The 23,285-nt window shown below is 40.2% G+C and overlaps 1 protein-coding gene across 1 annotated transcript in view; it reads right to left on the reverse strand.

The window, feature by feature from the left end:
* The window catches only part of pou6f2 (POU class 6 homeobox 2), a 500,431-nt gene that overhangs the window by 177,235 nt on the left and 299,911 nt on the right, over window positions 1–23,285 (reverse strand). The window contains exon 7 of the mRNA XM_048595820.1: window positions 6,548–6,744. Within this exon, the coding sequence (XP_048451777.1) occupies window positions 6,548–6,744 (197 nt within the window). The remainder of the gene's footprint in view (window positions 1–6,547; window positions 6,745–23,285) is intronic.

Below are 23,285 nucleotides of genomic sequence, written 5' to 3' on the forward strand. Positions count from 1 at the left end.
CTGAAGAAATTTCTGAAGAAGGGTCTAGGCCCGAAACGTCAGCTTTCCTGCTCCTCTGATGCTGCTTGACCTGCTGTGTTCATCCAGCTTTACTCCTTGTTATCTCAACGTTTATATATTTCTGTTTCCCCTTTTTTTCTTATTTCTTTACCTGAAGCTGATGTTTCTTGTTGAGCTCCATGTTAACATTTTACAAGTGGCCACTCTTCATATGCAGGCCTGTCCCATCCAGCTTCCAGCAGGTGCAAATGTTCTTTTCTTCCTAGTCGTCCGGGAAATACTACAGCAGTAGCTGTTGTCAGCTTTGAAAACAGAACAGGATTTGAACATGGGATTTTCAGATTTGCTTGAGCCATGTGAAGAGTGTATTTACCCACTAGGTTGCTTAGATATCAATAATGGAGCAAAAATCTTGCATTTGTAAGTGTGTCCTGTCAACATTTTGCATTGTAAATTCCGACAGCCACATCTAAATACTACGGGCGAGCATGAAAAATTAACGCTGATGCTGTAGTCCAGTCCTGAGGGAATGCTGTACTGCCAGAGTTGCTGTCTTTCAGACGAAATGTAGCTTTAAAAACTTAGGATTGTTTCTTACTTTGGTCAGAACTTGAAGGCAGATGGTTAAAAATAAGCAGATGCTTACGTACGCAAAATTCCATGACCTTGGTCTCAGCTCCAACCTCTGCAACTCAGCTTTCTGACCCACAGGCCGCAATCAGTGAGCACAGGTAACTGCACCTCCTCCACAATATCACTCAACACTGGGGCCTCCCAGGGATGCGTCCTCAGTCCCCTTCAGTACTCCCTGTACACCCATGACTGTGTTGCCAAATTCCGAATGAACGCCGTCTATTAGTTTGCTGATGACACTACCGTAGTAGGACAGATATCTAACTATGACGAGTCAAAATACAGAAGGGAGATAGAGGGCTTGGCGACATGCTGCAATGAGAACAACCTCTCTCTTAACATCGGAAAAACTAAAGAACTGATCATTGACTTCAAAAAGGAGGAGAACACACCCCCACCAACTTCAACAGAACTGAGATTGAGAAGGTGGAGAGCGTCAAGTTCCTCAGAGTGACGATAACTAACAAACTGTCCTGGACTTCCCATGTAGATGCAATGGTTAAGAAGGCACAACAGCATCTCTTCTTCCTCAGGCGGCTCCAGAAATTTGGCATGTCCGTAATGACTCTCAACAACTTCTAAACGTGCACCATTGAAAGCATACTGTCAGGGTCCATAATGGCCTGGTATGGCAACTGCTCTGCCCAGGGCTGTAAGAAACCACAGAAGGTGGTGTGTACAGCCCAAACCATCACAGAAGCCAAACTTCCATCCATGGACACCATTTACACGGCTCGCTGTCACGGAAAGGCGGCCAACATCATTAAAGACACATTGCACCCTGGTAATGACCTTCTGCAACCTCTTCTACCAGGCAGAAGATACAGAAGCCTGAACACATGCACCAGCAGGTTCAGGAACAGCTTCTTCCCAGCCATTATTAGACTGATGAATGGACTCTCTAGCCTCGAATAATGCTGGCCTTGATAATGTTGATCTCACCTAGCACACACCCTGTGCAATGCACCTGCATGCCTCTGTCTAAGTCTTTTTGATCTGTACATCCTTGCTTACTATGACCTGCCTGTACTGCTTGTAAACAAAACTTTTCACTATACTTTGGTACATGTGACAATCAATCAATCAATCAATCAATCAATTTCAGGATGAGATGAACCTTGTAAACTTATTAAGGAAAGAATAGAAGAACACCTCAAAAAGGATAAATAATGACTCTAAGGTTTTGGAGTAGATTTGTAGCTCGGGTTGTGGGTGTTGAGGTTGGTTAGCTCGCCGAGCTGGTTTGTTGTTCCGTAGACGTTTCGTTACTGTGCTTGGTAACATAAATAATGAATAGTCAGCATGGATTTCAAAAGAGAATATCTTGCTTGAACAATTTTATTGTATTAATTGGGGAGATAACAGGAAGAGTAAACTAAAGGTAATTTAGCAGGCTTTTTTTTCTGGACTTTCAAAAGACCTTTGAAAAGTGCCCCATAATAAAGTAATGTATGATGTAGCACTGTGCAATTGGGGACAAACATCAGAATGGATTGCTAACTGGCTACAAGACAGAAGGAAGAGATCAGAGATAAAGGCTGGTTATTCAGAGTGGCAGGAAGCGAGAAATGGTGTTCCACAAGGATAAATACTAGGATGATTGCTATTCACAATTTACTTTGATAATTTGGGCATTGGAATTTGGGCATTCTAAATTTACAGATGATAACAAATTGGGAGTATACTGAGGAGACTGCAACAAATTCTAGCAGGAGCTTAATAAACTTGTACAATGGGCAAATTAAATTCAATGCAGATGAATGTGAGATAAAATATTTCATCAGGAAGAACTGGGAAGTCGGTTGTTACAAGGAAAATGCAAATCTAGTAGGGTGAAGGAAGAAATCAATCCTGGAGTGCAAATACACCTATCCTCAAATTTATGCCACTGGTTAGCAAGAGCATAAACAAACCAAGTACTGGGTTTTATTTCTAGAGGGATAGAATTGAAAAGTAGGGGCATTTTGCAAAACCTGTATTGAACCTTGATGGGACAACACTTGTATACCTGCATGCAGTTCTGGCTGTTATGTAACAAAAAAATATAGATGTATTGGAGAGGGTGCAGAATGCAAATTTAATAAAGGATTTATAGGCTGGGTTATTTTCCTGTCAAAAAGAGAAGGCTGAGGTGACTTAATAAAGATCTTTAAAATTACTGCTAGTTTTTTGACAGAGCGAAAACAGAAAGGGACTTTCCTCTTGTGGGGAAGGGCATCAATATAAGGTAGTCATCAAGAAACCCAATAGGAAATGGAGAAGAATCTTCCTTACACAAGGGATGGCAAGAATATGGAGCTCACTACCATAGCAAGTGGCTGAAACACATAATATATGAAATTTAAAGGAAAGCCAGTCAAGCACGTATAAGGGGGTAATGGCAAAGATGGTAGATTTTCAGATGAGAAAAGATATCAAAAGTCTTGCATGGAGCATAAGCACTAGGTGACCAAAAAGATCTGTATCTTCTGGGACACTGGCCAGTTAACACTGAATATCGAATAAACATTTTATAAAATAAAACTGAAACAAATTAAAAACTCCACATCACAGATACAGTTTAATTTTTACTTGTTATTTTTCTTGTTCAATACTTATTTTTTTTCACAGGCATAAATGTATTTTTCTGTAGCAAAGCTAAATCTGCTTTTGAATTTGAAAAGCTAACCTGGTTTGAAGTTTGTGTCATGATTTGTCATTTAGGACAAAAATGCTTAGCTAATTTTTTTCTTTGAAACTCATATGAGCACTGCAACTAGAAATTGTACCTTCTATTTATTGTATATTAAACTCTAAATCTTATCAAATAAGCATAAGCAGATCTGCATCACCTTGCTCAAAAGTGAGGTCCTCAAAAGTGAGATTGAGCCGAATGAAACTGTGGTCCCAATATAATGGAAAACACAAAGCTCTGGAGTCTCAGATAGTAGATGTCAAGCAAAATCCTTTCACTATGGCTGAATCAAGTCCAAACCTTAGATCAGCAACTTGACCTTGGTCAAAAAGAAAAAGGAAGCGTACGTAAGGTCTATGAGGATGGGAACTGACAAAGCCTTTGAAGTATATAAGGAAAGTAGGAAAGAACTCAAATTAGGAATTAAAAGGGCTAAAAGGGGTCATGAAAAGTTGTTATCAAACAGGATTAAGGAGAATCCCAAGGCTTTCTATACATATATAAAAAGCAAGAGGGAAGCCAGGGAAAGGGTTGGCCCACTCAAGGACAAAAGAGGGAGCCTATGTGTCGAGTCAGAAGAGGTAGGTAAGGTTCTGAACGAATACTTTGTGTTGATATAAACCAAAGAGAAGGAGGATGATCTCAGGGATGGGAGTGTCAAATTTCTAAGCCAGGTTGCTACTAAAAAGGAAGAGGCATTGTGCATCTTAAAAAGTACTAAGATAGATAAGTCCCTGGGTCCTGATGGGACCTATCCCAGAATATTGAGGTAAGCAAGGGAACAAATTGCTGGAGAATTTGTATCCTGTTTGGCCACAAGTGAGTTCCCAGATGACTGGAGAATTGCTAATGTTGTCCCACTTTTTATATTAGCAGGGATAATCCAGGAAATTACAGGCCTGAGAGCTTCATGTTGGTGGTAGGGAAATTATTGGAAAAGATGCTCAGGGACAAGATCTATACGCATTTAGAAGCAAATGGACTTGTTAGCCATAGACAGCATGGTTTTGTGCAGAGAAGGTCATGCCTCACTAACTTGATTGAGTTTTTTGAGGTAGTGACGAAGATGATTGATGAGGGAAAAGTGGTTGATGTTGTCTACATGAACTTCAGTAAAATCTTTGACAAGGTCCCTCATAGCAGACTGGTAAAAAAGGTGAAGTCACATGGTATCAGGAGAGAGCTGGCAAGATGGATAGAGAACTGGCTTAGTCATAGGAAACCGAGGGTAGCGATGGAAGGATGCTTTTCAGAATAAAGGGCTGTGACTACAGGCATTCCACAGGGATCGGTGCTGGGACCTCTGCTATTCAGTATCTACATAAATGATTTGGAGGAAAACGTAGCTGGTCTAATTAGTAAGTTTGCGGATGATACAACAATTGGAGTTGTGGGTAGTGAGGAGGATTGTCAGAGGATATAGCAGGATATAGATCAGTTGGAGGCATGGGCAGAAAAATTAGAGACAGAGTTTAATCCGGACAAATGGGAGGTGATACATTTTGGAAGGTCAAGTACAGGTGGAAATTACACAGTGAATGGCAGAATTCTTAGGAGTATTGATATGCAGAGGGATCTGGACGTGCAGGTCCACAGATTGCTGAAGATGGTAGCATATGTAGATAAAGTAGTAAAAAAGGCTTATGGCATGCTTGCCTTCATTGGAAGGGGTCCTGAGTATAAGGATAGACAAGTTATGCTGCAACTTTACAGAACTTTACTCAGGCCACACTTGGAATATTGCGTACAGTCCTGGTCATCACACTACCAGAAGGATGTGGATGCTTTGGAGAGGCTACAGAAAATGTTTACCAGGATGTTGCCTGATATGGGGGATTTTAGCTATGAAGAAAGGTTGGATAGACTGGGTTTGTTTTCACTGGAACACAGGAGGTTGAGGAGCGACCTGATAGAAGTACAGAACATTGTGAATGGCTTTAACAGAGTGGAAAGTATGTGGTTCTTTCCCAGGGTGAGGGGTCAATTACTGGGGGACACAGGTACAAGGTGTGGGGGGAGAGGGGATGTTTAAAAGAAATGAGCGAGGCACATTTTTCAGACAAAGGGTGGTGAGTGCCTGGAACACACTGCCAGAGGGAGGTCATGGAAGCAGACACAATAGCAGCATTCATGAAACACCTGAATAGGAAGGGAATAGAGGGATACAGATCCTGTAAGTGGAAACAGTTTTAGTATTGAAAGGCAAAATGTGTTGGTGCAGTCTTGGAGGGCCAAGGGCCTGTTCCTGTGCTGTACTGCTCTTTGTTCTTCTTTATTCTAGCAACCTTTAAAAGTCAGAAGTTATCTGCGGTATTTCCAGGTTCTGAGCTGGACACAAGAAAACTTATAGATCTTGTCGCCCTTCCAGACAACATCTAGAAATGGATGTGAGTGTGAGACCAACGCAACAGCTACTTTGCAAAGTTCCAGCTATACTCAAGTCCCGCCTAAAAGCCAGAATAGAAGAGCACGAAACGGAGTGAGTGACCAGGAAGGTGACAACTCCTACAGACTGGATTAGCAGCATGGTAGAAGTGAAAAATAACCCTGGAAAAATGAAAACATACATCAAAAGGATTTGAATAAAGCTTTGATGAGATCTCGCTACTCAATGCCAACCACTGAAGAAATGTTGCCCACAGCCTGCCATAGTATAGGGCTTTCTGAAGGATGATCACCGTCAAGTGAAGCTCAATAAACATAACCATTTTCTAACCACCTGTGGACAACATTGACTGAGCATACCACTTGGCATTTCCACTGGTACAGTATCAAAGCAGACAGCTCAAAATAGTCAGTGATCTTCCTGGAGTGGAAGCTAGCAGATTGAGAGACATAATGGAAGATATCATCACAGAACACGGCCAAAATTTGGTGGGAGTGCTCGAGAGAGTTTGCCATGAGCCTGAAAATGGACAAGAGAAAGGTGCATTTGACGAAGTCTGGAGTCAAGTACATAGATCATGTACAGGCAGCAAAAGATTTTGCCCAGATCCTGACAAGGTGAGAACTGCAGCAGAGATGCGATAACCAACAGATGTAAAAGCAATGCAATGACTTGCTGGATTTGTGAACTATTTTGCAAAATGCTCGCCTAATCAGTCATCTGCATGTGAAATCTGATTTAGTATAAAACTCTCAGTGAAACCCATTCCAAGCACATTCCAATATGATATGTAAGAAGCAAGAAACATAACTTATAGGACACACCTTTTTAACAGTTGGATTAAATTTTCCTACCTGAAGGGGATTGGTTGGTGTCAGTGTCGACTGGAGGCCCTGTCCTGGGGAGTGGCTTTGTTTTTGAGGGGATGATGCCTGCTGACCAGGGAGTTGATGGTTCTGTTGCTGTCCTTGTTGCTGATGTTGTTGCTGTTGTTGTTGTAGCTGCTGAAGATGTTGAAGTTGCTGTATTTGGGAATTCAGGGATGAGGTAGCTGTGGTAAATAAAGACAGTCATGTGAAATGCAATGTTTAAATGGCAAAAAATAATCTTAGAGCATCATAAACATTGCTAGTTTCATTCTCTCTTGAAACTGTTGCCTTTTTCCTTTGGACTACAGTTTCATGGACATTGTCAACACTCAATTATCCTAGCTATGCACCCATTGTACTCATGGGAATACAGACTCTGACTAACATGACGCTACTCCACACTGAGAAGCACTGCAGCAAAATTCAATATGATCTTCATCCAATAGTGAGCAGCTGGTGGATTCCCTGGCTAATTTTACCATCTCTGTTTCATGAGGACTGAAACCAACTTGAAAGCGCTTCCCATAATGCTGGCTAAGATCAGCTAAATCAGGTCATATTTTGTGATTTTGAAAAAAAAGCAGAAGATGCTGGAAATACTCAGCAGATCTGGCAACATCCTTAAACAGATTTAAAGCTTGACACTGATGATCTTCCTTCAGATATGCTGAGTTCCTGCCTGAGTATTTCTAGCATTTCTTTAGATTCCAGATTTCCAGCAACCTTTGTATTTTACATTGTTTTCATATTCATAAGTTCATAAGATATAGGGGCAGAATTAGGCCTTTCAGCCCATCGGAATCTGCTCTGCTATTCGATCATGGCTGATACGCTTCTCAGCTCCATCTTCCTACCTTCTGCCCACAACCCTTCAACTCATTATCAATTAAAAACCTGAGTAACTGAAATTTATTCACTGTCCCAGCATCCACCGCAGTTTGGGGTAGCAAATTCCACAGATTCACAAGTCTTTGGAAGAAGTAGTTTCTCCTTAACTCTGTTTTAAATCTGCTACCCCTTATCGTAAGAATATGACCCCTTGTCCTAGAATGCCCCACAAGAGGTTGCATCCGCTCCATGTCTATTTTATCTATACCTTTTGTCATCTTGAATACCTCAACGTGATCTCCCATTATTCTTCTATATTCCAGCAAGTATAGGCCTAAAGAATTCAATGTCTATTCTTATGACACACTGCTCATCTCTGGGATCAATCTAGTGAGCATCCTCTGAGCTGCATCCAATGCCACTGCATCGTTCCTCGAGTAAAGGAACCAAAACTGTGCACCATACTCCAGGTGCAGTCTCAACAATGCCTTGTATGGTTGCAATAATACTTCCTTACCTTTATATTCTATTGTTTTTGCTATAAAAGACAACATTCTATTCACGTTCTTTACGTACCTGCATGCTAGTCTTTTGTGACTCATGAACGAGGACACCCAGATCCTTCTTCAACCAGAGTACCTTGAAGAATTTCTCCATTTCAATAATAGGTCACCTTCTCATTTTTCTGACCAAAATGCATGACCTCACACTTACTCACATTAAACTTCATCTGCCTCATCTTGGCCCACTCTCCAAACCTATCTATATCCAATTGTAAGGTTATTTTCCTCATTGCTATTTACCGTCTCGCCCATTTTTGTGTCATCTGCAAATTTGGCTATAGAGCCTTCGATCCCTGTATCCAAGTCGTTAATGTAGATTGCAAATAGCTGGGGTCCAAGGACCGAACCCTGTGGCACCCCACGAGTTACTTCTTGCCATCCAGAAAAAAACCCATTTATCCCGACTGTCTGTCTGTCTTCTTCCATCAGCCAGTTACCTATCCAGCTAATAAATTACACCTAATCCCATATGATCTAACCTTGTGAATTAACCTTTTGTGCAGAACCTTATCAAATGCCTTCTGGAAGTCCAGATATATGACGTCTACAGGATCCCCATTATCCATTTTGCTTGTTACATAATCAAAGAACTCTAGCAAATTAGTCAAGCATGATTTGCCCCCCTTCATAAAACCATACTGGCTCAGATGGATAGGGTTTTGACTTTCCTAATGTCCTGCTATTGCTTCCTTGATAATTGATTCTAATACTTTGTCAACTGCAGATGTTAAATATTTCATTGTCTGAAGGTCAATTTCTGAGAGATGAAGCTGCCAATATCAGGGATGGACAAAAATGCAATCAAAGCATATACAAATCACAAATGGACAATATGCAATGAATTGCAGGAATACATTAGTGTACAGTGACAGGAATAGACTAATATCCTAATAAGTGATATGTTAATATAAAATAAGTGACAGAGTCATACAGCCCGGAAACAAACCTTTCAGTCCAACCAGTCCATGCCAAACATAATCCCAAACTAAACTAGTCCCACCTGCCTGTTCCTGGCCCACTTCCCTCCAAACCTTTCCAATTCATGTACTAATCCAAATGTTTTTTTAACATCGTAATTGTACCCACATCCAACACTTTCTCAGGAAGTTCATTTCACACATGTGGAATATGTAAAAAAAATTGCCCCTCATGTGTTTTTTAAATCTCTTTCCTCTCACCATAAAAATGTGCCCGCTAGTCTTGAAATCCTCCATCCTAGGGAAAAGACAACTACCATTAACTCTATTTTTCCCCTCATTATTTTGTAAACTTCTATAAGATCGCCCTTCAACATCCTATGTACTAATCAACAGGAAGTGATATGCTCACATGCATGGTAGAGGCACTGAAATAGAGCTACCACTACTACAAAATGGAATTTAATATGGAAAAAGAATAGTTTTTCTAAAAGTAACTTGCATTTATATAGCATCTCCAGCACTTACATTGTTTTTGCACTTCTAAGACAGCCACCTATATTGGACAAATGGTTGTAACCAAATTTAAATGCTCCACTTAAACTATATTAACCATGTCAACTACTCAGTCATTTCTAGAAGCTGTTATTGAAATTAGATGCCACCATATGTGAAAAAGACTCAACCCCATTATTGGTATTGATGGGAAACACTTCCCTGAAGTTGTACTCGGCATTGAGAGGCAGCCTCAGAAGTTCAGCTCTTCCATTAAAACTTTGCTATAATTATCAGAAGCATTCATTCAACTAAACGCATTTGATACAACTAATGAAAATAAGCAAGAAAACATAAACCTGGGGAAACATTTTATATTGAAGCTTGCAAGTGGGACTTTCATGTTGAGCCTTCCTCAATTCATTGTTTTCTCATTGAAAAATATCTTTCTTTATATTTAAAAGATGAAAACTACTTTAAAAAGCATCTAGAATCACTGCCGCTGCTTCAAGCCTACCACCTGAGACCTTTGAGCTCCAATTTAACATTAATAGTTAAATACTCTTAATGAATGTTTGAAAAATTATATCAATTCAAGAATATATTTTAGATTATTTTACTGTCTCTTGTTTTCGTCAAATTTTTGCAAGTATTGTTAAACTTAATTTGAACATGGAGAGGCAGCTCTGGCCTCATTTCAACGGGTACATATGCCATTGTCAAGACAGGAAAAGACATTGTTCAATTACAGCCACAATAATCCCTCAGGTTAGCCCAGATCACTTCACAGTTTACATAAATGCAAACGTAAAATATGAAGTAAAACAGTACAACAGTGCTATCAAGCAGCACCTGCTCAGCAATAACCTGCTCAGTGACGCCCAGTTTGGGTCCCACCAGGGCCACTCAGCTCCTGACCTCATTACAGCCTTGGTTCAAACATGGACAAAAGAGCTGAATTCCGGAAGTGAGATGAGAGTGACAGCCCTTGACATCAAGGCTGCATTCAACCGAGTGTAGCATCAAGTAGTCCTAGCAAAACTGGAATCAATGAGTATTGGGGGCAAATTCTCTAGTGGCTAGAGTCATACCTGAGGCAGAGGAAGATGGTTGTGGTTATTAAAGGTCAGTCATCTTAGGACATCTCTGCAGGAGTCCCTCAGGGTAGTGTCTTAGGCCCAACCATCTTCAGCTGCTACATCAATGACCTTCCCTCCATCATAAGGTCAGAAGTGGGGATGCTCGCTGATGATTGCACAATGTTCAGCACCATTCACAACTCCTCAGATGCTGAAGCAGTCTGTGTCCAAATGCAACAAGATCTGGACAAAACCAGGCTTGGGCTGACTAGTGACAAGTAACATTCATGCCACACAAATGCCCGGCTATGGCCATCACCAATTTAAGACGATTTAACCATCACCCACTGACATTCAATGGTGTTACCATCACTGAATCCCCCACTATCAACATCATGGGGGTTATCATTGACCAGAGACTCAACTGGACTCACTACATAAACACAATGGCTATAACAGCAGGTCAGAAGCTAGAAATACTGTGGAGTAATTCACCTCTTGACTCCTCAAAGCCTGTCCATCATCTACAAGGCACAAGTCAGGAGTGTGATGGAATTCTCCCCACTTGCCTGGATGGGTGCAGCCCCAACAATACCCAAGAAGCTTGACACTATCCAGGGCAAAGCAGCCTGCTTGATTGGCACTACATCCACAAGCATTCACTCCACTGATGCTCAGTGGTAGCAGTGTGTACCATCTACAAGATGCACTGCGGAAATTCACCAAAGATCCTCAGACAGCACCTTGCAAACCCACAACCACTACCATCTAGAAGGACAAGGGCAGCAGATATATGGGAACACCACCACCTTCAAGCTCCCCTCCAAGCCACACACCATCCTGACTTGGAAATATATCGCCGTTCCTTCACTGTCCTGGGGTGAAAATCCTGGAATTCCCTCCCTAATAGCATTGTGGGTCAACCCACAGAAGGTGGACTGCAGCGGTTCAAGAAGGCAGCTCACCCCACCTTTCAAGGCCAGCTAGGGATGGGCAACTAATGCTGGCCAGCCAGCGACGCCCATACCTTACAAACGAATACATTTTTAAAAAATTGCAAGTTTCTAAAGAGCTGAAGTCTTATCTCCTTTCTTTGGCTACACTAAATTTCTGATGGTAAGATCTTTATGGTAGGCTTGATGGCTGGCCTCACAATTGGTTAAAATAGCCATCATGGAGTTATATGGGGAAGAGCTCAAACTAGAAGAGTTTGAATTGTCCATTGATGCCAACAATGTCCACTTTCTAATTTGTTAGTAGGACTTGTCAGTTTGCATGTTATTTTTGGAGACAGGAACTAATTCAATCTGATTTTCTAAATGAAATTAAGGCCCTTAAGCAGGGACTTTCTCCTTGTCTCACATCTTCAATGATGTTAGTTACAGGAAATGTAGTTTGCATTCCAGATTAATTGCAAACAAGTGGAGGCCATCAAGTATAAAAATCTGAAGTGGAATAGACTGTATGCTCTGCCATTTAATAAGATCATGGCAAATCTGTTTGTGTTTCAAATTCCACTTTCGAATATTCCCCCAATAACCTCTGTTTCCATTGCCTAATGAGAATCGATCTCCCGTCACTTTAATATTCAATGACACTTATTTTACTGCCATCTGAGATAGAGATTTCCAAAGTCAAACAACTACTGAGAGTAAAAAAAAAATTCTCCTCATCTCGATCTTAAACATGCGACCCCTAACTTTAAAACAGTGTTCCAAGATCTGGACTCAACCACAAGAGTAAACGTGCTTTCCAAATTGTCAACACCATTCAGGATCTTATAAAGTTCAGTCAAATCACTCCTTGCTATTTTGAATTACGCTGTGAAAACAAGCAGAGTTTATGATCTCCCCTCATTAGACAACCTGCTCATTCCAAGTATCAATCTAGCAGGCATCTTTTTAATGCCTCCAATGCATTTACATTCTTTCTTAACTAAGGAGGCCAAAAGTGTCAGAGTATTCAAGATGTAGTATTATAACTGAATGATGACATCCTTTTTTTGTTCAATGCCTCTTGTTACAAAGGTTAGCATTCCAATAGCCTTCCTGATTATATGCTGTACCTGCATACTAATGCTTTGTGACTCATACACTGTTACATCTAGATTCGGCTGCATCCCAAAATTCTGCAGTCATTGTCCACTTAAGTCATTTTCTACTTTTTTATTCCTCTTCCAAAGTGAACAACTTCACATTTTCCGACATTATAGCCCATTTGCCAGATTCATGCTCAATCATAAATTTTCTGTCTGCATCCCGGACCAACTTATGACATACTATTCTACCTTAGTGTACTTTGCAAATTTAGTCACCATACTTTCAATCCCTTACCTAAGTTAATATAAATTCTAAAAAGTTGAAGGCCCAGCATACGTACCTGCAGGACCCTACTTGCACATACTGCCAATCTGAAGCAGACCCATTTATGCATATTCCATTGTCTGCCAGTAAGCCAATGCTCTACACATGTTACTCCCTAGACCATTAACACCTACTTTGCACAATAACTATTTATTTGGAAACTTATAAAATGCCTTCTAGAAATCTAAGTATAGTGCATTATTGGTCTTCCCATTGCTCATATTGCATGTTACTCCTTCAAAGAGTGCCAATAAATTGGTTAAACATTTCCCTTGCACAAAAGCATGCTGACTCTTTTGACTATCCTGAATTTTCCAAGTGCCCAGTTTAAACATCTTTAAAGATTGTTTCTGACAGCTCCGCCATGACAGATATCAAATAAACTAGTCTATAGTTTCCTGTTTTCCGCCTCTCTTCCTCCTTGCATAGAGGGATCATATTCAGTATTTTACAGTCTACTGGAACCTTTCCAGAATCGAATGAATTTTGGAAAATTAACACTAACACATATTACACCTCATTAGACATCTCTTTTAGACTTCAGGATGAGATCCATCGGGACCTCATCAACCCTTATTAGTTAGAGTAAGCTGACAAAAATCTACATTAAGGTGAGGAATGAAGTGAGGGGAGGGGTGTAGGAAGAATATGTCAGAATTCGAATTTATGATTATAATTTGCTCTTAGTTTATGGTTTGTGCTCCATAAAATTCCATACAAATGAAAGCTATTTCATTTATGTAAGCCTTTCATTCATCCTCTCTGCATTTAGTAATTTTGATACTACTTTGTTTTTCTTGATTTCAAACTTATTATTGGTTATTTCTTCCTATCTTTTAACCTTTCCTTTGAGTACTGTGTATCTTACAAGAAAACAAAATCAACAGGCAGATCAAATTAAACTAAAATTGGTTTGAAAGTAAGGATCATGGCATAATTACAACCCATACTGATCTTTATTCAAAGTTGAGTGAATAATTTCTCCACTAACCCCACATCCATCTTTAGAGTTATATGAGTTAATCACAAAATGCGAAGCCTATTCAGTCTGTTCAGTCCATTTAGGAAGAAATCCGTGTCCTGTTTGAGGGTTCAATCTATTCACGTTTTAACATTTCTCCATGTGCTACCCATGTCATTATGCTCGTCAAAGGATGAGTTGATACAAAGACATTTTGAATGTTTCAACTGAGATAGCACTTACTGCACTACGTGGAACTCTATTCCATAAATTAATGACTATACAAGTAAAGGGAATTTTTCAGCTAAAGTTAGTATGTGGCTTAAAACAGAAATTTCTGAATACACACAACATTTACGTGGGTAAAATAGAACAAAATTTAATCTAAATTAGAAAAAGTTAAGAGATGTAACAGGTTTTCACTAAGGATAGAGGCAGGGGCCTCTGCAGATTTTCCTTTCTGCTGCCATTCCATTTAGCCTGTGGTGGGAAAGATAGCAGACAGCCTGCCCATTTTGAAGTAAATTGAACCACCTAAGTACCAATTAAAGTCTTCTCCCTGTCTATGCTGGCATTTCAGTAATGGCATAAGGTTGCATGGGTAGATCACCAGATATTATTCCAAAAACTTTGTGCATAGCTCTGTTTTGGACGCTCTGGCTCATTTGGAAGCTCAGCGGGAATGGTGCTCCCTGCACCATCAGTGTGACCCGCCCTCAGTGATTGAACCTCCTCCCCTTTGCTAAGTCCAGTCTGATTACTCCCACGATGCCCCTAGAGGTCACTTTCCTGTTTCCTTCTCCAAGTGCAGCCCCAATCGTGGCCATTGACCTGACTGGAACGCAGGCCCAGCAGTAGCCACTTAATTGGTTGTTGGCAATAAAACTGGCCTTCCATCCTGCTGCCCATTAAAGTGGCATCACAATCCCTCCCTCAGCACACCTTTTTGGATCTGACGATGGAACCCCTGTTGCCTTTGAAAAATATTAATACTTCAGATGTTATCAATGCCAGTATTTTGCACTTACCTTCCCTGCACTTACTTCTACAATACAATATCTAATCTGCTCAAGAATTGTTGTCCCATAGTGAAGCTGCATTGTCAATATTTAGTGAACCACCATATCAAGGTTTTTTTTAAGTAGCCCACCTTAGTTAATTGACAGCCTTTACATTACTGTTGCGATTGTTTTGTTTAGTATTGGTACATCTATAAGTATACGGAACAAACAGCTTTACTTTGGAAAACCTTTCTATGCTGTTTGCAGAGAGATCGTGAACTGATATGAACTGCTTCAAGACAAGCCATCGTGACAATTGGTCATAAACTCCATATATGAAGAATGATGTATCTATTATCTTTTCTTTGCTCCTGCAAAATGATTTCCTTTCTTCCTAAAACTGCTTCGTTTCAAAAATCTAACTTTTGATCAATTTGTTTGATTGCTATCTAGGCATATTGGAATTCTTTCCATTTATCACTATAATGGTGTAAAAAGAGGGATCTATCTCAATTTCAACTCATTTTAAGACAAATATAATTAAGGTCACTGAATTTTTGTCGGAATTCTCCTTATTCCTTACTGATTCTGGTGGCAAATCAGCAGAATTCCCCTGGGAAATAGCCATTTCCAATCTTCCTCCAGCAATTTGGTCATGTTCAGCTGAAGTCACAGCAAGACACTGGGGACAACTTTTGCAGTAATTAAGGATCACAAAGTTGAAATTCTTTGCAGGCTTATTGGGTGCAGCCAGATGAATATAAAAAGCCAGAAATGAGAGTATTGAGGTTACGAAGAAAGATTTCTGAAGCAACATGGGGGGTTCTCCAAATGTTCTTAACAAATAGATTAACACGCACTAATTACAAAAACAATTCGCTATTTATTTAATGCCTTCAATGAAATAATACATCCTAAGGAAGTTCACAAGAGCATTATCAAACAAAATTTGACATCAGAGCATAACATTGTTTTCAACAAATTGAAACCATAACCTTTTCCAGTAGTAAGATGAGTGCACTTAAATGAGTAGATATTAATGGGCTTTATTGAACAGAACTACGTACAAGGGATGGTAAAAGAGAACAACTCTGGAACCTTGCCAATTGAAGTTCCAGTTCCTTCTGATTTGATGTCACTATGACAAAGCCCCTAATACACATGCTCTGCTTTTTTTAAAGAGTAAAGTATAGTTAAACATTTCTCCAGTTGCCCCCATACTGTTTCCTTTTCTTTGCAGGATTTGTTTTATCCTTGCTTTTTCTTTTAGACATCAGCTGTTCATCACTCTGCCATTCATATTCCTCCCCCCACACCTTTTGTTTCTTGTTTGTTACATTAGCCACTCCAGTGGCTATTCACAACCAGCCTTTTCATCATTTAATCTCTCATGCCTTCCACCTCATCACAGACTTCCCTTTATCCCACACACATTTCCATCTTTCATTTGCTTAAAACTTGTGACATTATTAACAATGTTCCCCAGTTATGATGATCGGTCACAGCAGATTGCTATGTGATTTGCTGAATATTTCCAGTGATTTTTTGTTTTTATTTCAGATTTTCAGCATCCACAGTATTTGTGCTCTTGTAATGATATAACAGGCCAAGAAACTAATGAGAAAAAAAGTAACTTTCAAGGAACATCTTAAAGGAGGAAAGAGGTAACAACGCTTTAGGAATGAATTCTAGAAGGTCAGGCTTTAGCAGCTGAAGGCACATTACTGTTTGAAGTGATTAAAATTGGGAATGCTCAAAAGACAGTAACTGGACGATGGCAAACGTTTTGAAGCGTTGTTGGCTGCAGGAGATTGCAGATTTGAAGGGGGGTGAGAAAAATGAGAGATTTGAAATAAGGGTGAGAATTTTAAAATCGAGGCATCACTTTACTAGGAACCAATGTAAGTCAGCAGGCACAGGAGTGATGGCTGGCATTGCTTTCAACCATCTCAGAACCCAAAAAACAGTATTGGAAACAAGGCATCCTCAATCCAGAGAGACAGCCTAAGAACAGAGATGCACGAATGGAACTTGTTGAGATTTAAGACATGGCCAGAAGAGTTTTGCATGACCTGAAGTTTACGGAGGATAGAATAGGATGCCAGCAAGGTATGTGGTGGAACAGTCATGTCTAGAGGTTACAACAGCATGGATGAGAATTTTGGCAGCAGCACATGAGCTGAGGCAAGACAGATTTCAGGTTATGGAGCTAGAAATAGGTGATTTGACTGATGGTGTGAACATGTGGTTGGAAGCTCGTTTTGGTCTCAAATATGACACAGGAGTCACAAACAATCTGGTTCAATTTCAGAAGGCTGCAAGAAAGAGGGATGGAGTCGGTGGCTGAAAAAGAATTTGTGCTGGGCCCAAAAAAACATTGGAGGTCTGGAAGCCCATGTGAAGTGAGAAACAAGACTAGCATTTGAAATCAATGACCTTTCATCAGAACTGGAATAGGTTGGAGATTTGACAGGTTTGACAGGTGGAGAGGTGGAGAAATGAGGGGGAGAAAGATCTGTGATAGGGTGGAAGGCAGAAGACATTAAATTACAAAGATGGAGATAAAGGAACAGAAGGTAAAGAAACCAAAGATCTGTGTAGAGGAGGGGTTAGTAAAGAGAGAATCATTACCAACAGCTGCTGTTCAGAAACCTAATCATAATAATACAAATCCAAATGGGGCCAGAGGTTAGGATCTAAAATTGTGAAAGTCAATGTTTAGTCCAGAAGCCTGTAAATTCTCCAATCAAAATGTGAGGTGCTGTTTCTTGAGCTTATGTCGAAAGTCATTTGATCGGTATTAGAGGTTGAATACAGAAAAATGAGTGCAAGAACAGAGTGCAGAATTAAATACAGGTTACGTTCTGTGTCATTTTCTAAAACATATTAAAATTAGTGACATATAATACACTGAGAAAGTTGGCATTCTGTTTGGTCACTACTGAACAATGCAGCTAATTTTGAGAAGCACTCTTACAGGTACTGATAATACTGTGCTGTTTCACAAATAGATATACTTCCTTCAATCATTCCCTTGATAGAACATTACACTCTCATGCCTCCTGAGGACACTGTAATATTGTTATATCTGGGAAGTTAGTCTCTGGATTGTGAAGTTTGTTTGTCATTACTAACTTCAAGAACAAATCTTTCACATTGCCATTCTTCATTGAGAGACTAGGCAGTGAATGTCACTAAGCTATTGAATGAAGAAAGTGTTTGTACTTATACATCTAATACACATCTTCAGAAAATCCCAAAACAGTTCACAGCCAACAAATTAATTCTGAGATTTAGTTGTGGTTTGGAAGCAACCAGTTTTGTGCAGTAAGATCCACAAACAGTGAGCAAGGTAAATGAACAATTATTCTGTTTTGGGGGGTATTGGTTGAAAGAACAATATTGGCAGGGTACCAAGAGAATTCCCTTTGCTTCTTCTAATAATGTGATCTTGAACACCAACTGGACAGACAGCGCTTACCATTTCTTCTGAAAGATGATAGCTCTGACTCCTTGAGTATTGCATTATACTGTCAGCCATGATTACATCCTCAAGTACTGCCATGAATTAATAAATGTTTGACTCAGAGCCAACAGTGTGACTACCTAAGAGAGCTGACAAAGTCCTTGGATAATGATCACTAAAATAAATGGAGTGTGTTCCTAATGCAGGAAATGGGTGTCACCATTAAAAATGGCTACCAAGATCCATCTGCACATGCACAGATGTAGCAATGGATGATGTACCTACAGTGCTACAAGTAACAGTTATTAAACAAAAACTGACGTACTTTAATGTCAATTATTCACCATGTAGTATAGTCAGGCTGATTTCAACACTGTTGTACTGCATGAAACTGAGTTTGGACTGTGCCAGTATAGCTCAGCAATGCTCAATGTAATGCAGAAATTCACTGACTTATTGGGGGAAATCAAGTTTAGAAAATGATGCACTGAAATCATTTTTTGCATGAGAATTTGGCTAAATAATTCACAGGATCTGTATTTTCAAATTTGCAATACTTGTCATCCTACTTTAAGAAAACTTCAATCTCAATCTGCTAACTCTGGCAAGATCCTATTATATGGAGATGTGTACTTTGATTAAGCCCAAGTTCCATGTTATGTCGCATGCATGGTGGTCTGGTATGTGGCCATCACCTTGGTCAGTGCTGTCTCCACAAGGCAGAGGACAGCCAGCAGCATTGAAAGAAGGTAAATGACATTCTCCTCACTGCCAGTGTAAGTGCCACTATTTTCTCTTAGCTTACTTACACTCAATCCATCTCTAGAGACTGTACCCATTTCACATGAAAACTCATGCTCTGCCACTGTCATTGTTGCCTGCACCAACGACCATGCCACCCATTTTCATTTCACTCAACCTCTCCCCTTCTCTCATCGCAGGAGAAGTCAACCAACAGTCCACAACAGAGCAAAGCCTCTTACATGGGTTTTGACTGGTGGGTGGACGTGTGCTTGCCTAGCATTCAGTTCCTCACCCTCTATGAGAGGTGTGGAACCACGTACGATACTGAGACCTGGTGGGAGAGAAAAAAAGGATGAAGACCTATTGAGAATGCTTTGGTGGCATGAGTGACTAAGCGTGATAAATGAACATAACCTTTTCAATTAGGTTATGTGCTTTTACAAACATCTGGCTGTTAGTATTTCTGTGTAGGCCGAAAAGGCATTGTTACATCATCTGGTATTACTTTGCGGCCACAAACAAGGTGCCATGGATAGAGGTCTGTACTAAGAGCCTGCTGCATCAGGTATATTTAACAGGAACGATAACAGGGTGCCTTTTTTTAAATTCATTCGCAGGACGTGGGTTTCACTGACCAGGCCAATATTTATTGCCCAGAGAGCAGTTATAAGTGTAGGATAAGTTGTCCAGCAATGCCTGTGTCACAGAGGTGCAATGCATAGACATGCTGAAGCTCCGTCCCTCACAGGTCGACTCATTTGGCTAAAAGTTCAGTATAGAGCCCAGGCACGTGTGAGACTAGCATTTCTGAAAGTTAGACCACCCCACGTAAAGCTGAGCTTCACTCAGACTCCAGCAGCTCGTGGCAGATTTTCAGAAAGGTTTTAACAGAAGGAATAAAATAGGTCGTAGACCAATAGGTTAGGAACCGACGTCAAGGCTCTCTACTGCAGTTTTGCAGACGTTGGTTCAGGAGGTCAAGAGGGAAGAGGTCATCTTTTCACAGCAGGCCATCAGTCTGTCAATGTACACCCTATTAAAGAACTGCAGAATAGAAAGCTAGGGCATTTAATTCCTAGAATCTGGCCCTGAGGATGAGTGCTGAAGAAACTCAACAATGTCACACTGGTGATCAAGGTCAGCGAATGCATCTTCAAATGCTATTTCCTACCTAGTACAAAACTATATTTCATTATGTCACATCCTCATCATTCACCAATCAGCATTCACATCTCAAGCCTAACACCCTGATACTTCATCTCACCCTCACACTTACCAATGCAAATATCTCCAGCGTTTCAGTAATGTAACACAGAAACTGGCACTTTTCTCTTGAGCGGGACAATGTCAGAAAAAAAATTGGTTATAATCAGAGTCACAGGATTCACAAGGGACTGAGACATCTGCATCTCCTGAGACATCTGCTTGGAGGAGACAGTGCCCCAGAGCAGATGGCAACAATGACTGAAAATGTTGCATTTGGCACTGCCAAGAACATGGAGGATGATGGTAGGTTCCTACTTATGGATCTTTTCAAGTTCCACACACATCCCTCAAAATGGCGTGAAGTACAAGCCACAGATGGGGTGATTATGAATCTCTTACTTTACAGCCCCCTCCCCCTTCACTCAACTCAAACCTCAATGTCTTCTGCCTGCCAATAAGTTTATGATTAGGTCCCAAGTTGCTGAACAGTTTGTGGGTATGAATAATTGTGAGAGACACCATTGACTTCCAGAATGGAAGAAGTTGTCCTTTCTTTCCAGTAAAAAAAAACCTCAATCCTGATGAAAGCCAATTTATTTTCCCTTATCAGTTTCTGTAAGCTATGACTTTTAACCGATAAGTTAGAGATTTTATATGTGTGAATCTAATCACTTTGCATCTCCTGCTCGCAAGGCTGAGTGCCTGGTCATGAGAGATCAAGAAACAGCAGGACCTGACAAGTCAAAAAGGTTATCTCAGTGAATTGGATATGGCCTATTGAACTACCTTCTCAGTCTCCCTGTCTGCCCATAACACCTATTCTTTCTCTATCTGAATATGTACATATGGGGAATTCTATAGGCAAATTAATGTTTTGGTTGACTTATATGTGAACAGGTCAAAATTGTGTACCTTGTATCTAGAAACTATTTATTTGTAATAACTAGCAATCGGCATTAAAAGTACAGAAAACAGTTCCATGGTTTCTGTCAACCTAAATATAAAATATAGATAAATTATGGAATTTGCGTACTTTTATAAAATTTTAAAATTCTAAAAGTTAGAAAAAAATTCTTGTAACAACTTCAGGTTTTAGAGGGTTTGATTTCCAGCACTCTACCTCAGTGAGTAGTAACAAAACATTGAACAATATCACCTGCTCCCACCTGGAAGGATCTGCATGGAAATTCAGGGACACAGGGATTTTGACAGTCAGTGGAAATGTTAACCTTCTGCTGCTATGTAGGTGTATATGTGATTATAGAATGTGGTACAGTTCAGCCACCAGCTTTTTGGTGATACGTAGCCCCTTCAGACATTGCTCCTGGCTGTGTCGGATGTGTAAGAAATGCTCCTTAAAGATCCTTCACGGGTCCAAACTTCCAATGGGAGGTTTTATGCCATTGTTCCCTCTGCACCTTTGTCCTGCCTCTGCTGCATTTGGAAGTCATCTTGCAGGCCATTGCTGAAACCAAGCTTTCTCCTGCAAGTTCTTCCAACTCACCTGATCTCCTCATCAAAGTCCAGCTATCGTAAATCCAAAACGTTTTAAAAGATAATAACACTGAACACAGCACCTGCACTAACTCAGCAGTGAAAAAGTGACAAAAGAAAGTAGGAGCACATCACTTCACAGTCCCTTACGATGATCCCTTTAAATAGCAACGCTGCATTGTAGCTAAACATACTTTCAGTTGGAATGAAGAAAGGGCATTAGTAGGACCTCCAGGGTCTAAAATAGCACTGCGTGCGCCAAATCAGTGCTAAACACTGATTGACATCATGATCGACACACTGCCTGTTTCCATTCTACACATGGCTCGAGTGTCTTTCAATGGCATGTCACATGCACTGTATCAGAAGCAGTTGCGAGGGTCAGATTAGCTCACTTGGTTTGCAAAGCAGTGTGATGCCAACAATGTGGGTTCAATTCCTGCATCAGCTGAGATTGCCATGAATGACTTGCCTTCTCAACCTCTCCCCTCGCCTAAGGTGTGGTGGCCATCAAATTAAATCACCACCAGTTGTCTCTCTCTAAAGAGAGAACAGCCCTATGGTCTGGTAATTGATGATGATGATCAGAAGCAGTGCAGCTGACAATTTTGACATTTCAGGCTTCCATAGTACAACACCAGTAATGAATATCACAGTCAAGGATTTGTTCAAATTCACCAAAATCAATAAGCACTTTGGCACAGAAAGAAATTTCTGTGCAAAGAGACTGTAAAAGTAAGGCAAAAAATATCAGAATAGAAAAGGCAAGAATTATTCGAAAGAGAAAAATAATTTCAGATTTAGCAGAAAAAAACATTAGTTGGGATGTGGCTCTATTCAAGTGTTATATGTCAGAGTTTTCAACATTACAAATTTGAATTTTCAACCAATAATATCTGGAAGCCAAGTGGAAATATATTGCATTGTTTAAAGATTCAGCTCTGAGAACAAACATTTCCTAATTGGAACCAGATTGATACTCAGAATCACATAGTGGAACATTACTCTAAGAATTGGTTTACTCATCACTGAAAGCCGTCTGATCACAGTGCACCATGATACAGCAGAGAAAGAAAATTAACATCAAGGAAAAGGTCAACCAAATCAGCCAACCAGTGATTTGGAAACATAAATATTTGCCTTTACCACATGACAACAGTAACAGGAACACAATGTGGAAAGGAAGCTGCATGGAACTGCTGAAATGACAATACTTTTAGGCTTCCAAATTATATTGTGTGGTTCATAATGGAGTATGTTGCGAAGTTGGGTAGAGTATTTGTTGTTTTTAAAATGTTAGGTAGGGAAAGAGTGCATGGTTCCTTTAATAGATGATGTTTTTTTTCTAGGGTTGGAGATTTAAAAATGAATGTCTGCAGGCAGGAGCAGATGCACACAGAGATCTTGAAACTGAAACATTGTATCAAAAAGCTATATTGTTAGCAGGCAAAGCAGCATTTTACCAAGACAACAAGTGGTTGAATTTAGGCAATTAATTTAAATCAGGTCCTAGAATCCAAAACCCAACTAAATTTAAATCTGAGACAACAAGGTGCAGGGCTGGATGAACACAGCAGGCCAAGCAGCATCATAGGAGCAGAGAGGG

Source organism: Rhincodon typus, chromosome 4, assembly GCF_021869965.1.
Source record: "Rhincodon typus isolate 14 chromosome 4, sRhiTyp1.1, whole genome shotgun sequence".
NCBI lineage: Eukaryota > Metazoa > Chordata > Chondrichthyes > Orectolobiformes > Rhincodontidae > Rhincodon > Rhincodon typus.